At 38.8% G+C, this 1,274-nt stretch overlaps 1 protein-coding gene across 1 annotated transcript in view; it reads left to right on the forward strand.

Moving 5' to 3' along the window:
• Positions 1–1,274, forward strand: part of svilb (supervillin b) — a gene marked incomplete at its 5' end in the record, with an annotated part of 44,714 nt that overhangs the window by 20,853 nt on the left and 22,587 nt on the right. The window contains 1 exon segment of the mRNA XM_014013066.1: positions 712–838. Within this exon segment, the coding sequence (XP_013868520.1) occupies positions 712–838 (127 nt within the window).

Here is a 1,274-nt window from a genome sequence, read left to right on the forward strand (position 1 = left end):
CGACCCGACCCCGGATAGGCGGAAGAAAATGGATGGATGGATGGATGGATGGATGGATGGATGGATTTATTACAAAAAAATTGATATCACTGGCACTTTAAATCTTTAGTGGTATATATATTTTTCCTTGCAGCCAGCAGGGAGCTGTGCAGACTGATGGGATCCTCTGAGGTTTAACCCATCCCTCAGAATGCCCTCATTTCTGCCCTGTCCATGCTCAAACAGCAGCAGCGATGACACACTTTCCTTCAGCCATCAGCCACCCATTAATAGCGCTGCCCATGTGCTTATCTTTATAGACGTTCAGTTTGCTCACAAAAAAACATTCAGAGCATTTCATTGTTGGTTTTATAAGAGAAACTCTCAAGAACCAATCAGAAGCTGTCAGTGATGAGCCTTGATTCAACTCTTCTGCTCTGACAGCTTAGGTCTGAATCCATCACAGAGGCTACTTCAACTSGATACTTTAATATACATCTGGAAAATTAGAAATTGAGCCCAGATTCCCTCCATAGTGCATTTAAATCGTACAAAATGAAACATAATAAAGCACGAATGATGAGCAGRTAAGCTTCTCTTAACAACAACAATCAGGTCAGAAGTGATTTCTTTTCTCTGCAGTGCTGAATGAGATGTTTTCATCTTGTGACTGGAGACACAAGCATGCTCTCAAATATTTGCCTAAAAAAATGCCCCTTTGTCGTTGGTCAGAGTGGCTCTGCTGAAGAAGAGTGGCGAGGAGGACTGGAAGAACAGGATCAACAAGAAACAGGAAGTGGTCAAAGTGGCGTCGACCGAGCAGCCGGCTCAGGAGACGGAGCAGAGCAGCCAGAAGAAGGTCAGTCGGCATCTGCGTCGCCTTTTACCACCAACTTCTGCTGCCTTGGGCTCAAATTGTTTAGTTACAGTTGTGGAGTTTAGCTTAAAAAACAGTTTTAATATTTAAATTAGATTTATTTATTTAGTGCGTGACTTTTTTGATGATTATAATTCTGTCATAAAGYCACTTTTTTTCTAAATTACTTTGGCCTCTACATTTTTTGCAAAGAAACCAATCATAAAAAAAGACTGTTTTGGCTGAATTTCATAAAACTTGATTTAAAAAGTATATGTTTGAGTTATTCAATAGTAATACAATAGTTTTTTTAATGTACTAGTAAGTCATTTCAAAGTCATAAGAAAAGACAAAATAAATGCAAGTTCATTCATGCAAAATGACAGGAAAAGCCAATTTTCTGCTTTTATTTTGAAATTCATTTCATACTGTTTACCTG

Source organism: Austrofundulus limnaeus, unplaced genomic scaffold (genome assembly GCF_001266775.1).
Source record: "Austrofundulus limnaeus strain Quisiro unplaced genomic scaffold, Austrofundulus_limnaeus-1.0 Scaffold97, whole genome shotgun sequence".
NCBI lineage: Eukaryota > Metazoa > Chordata > Actinopteri > Cyprinodontiformes > Rivulidae > Austrofundulus > Austrofundulus limnaeus.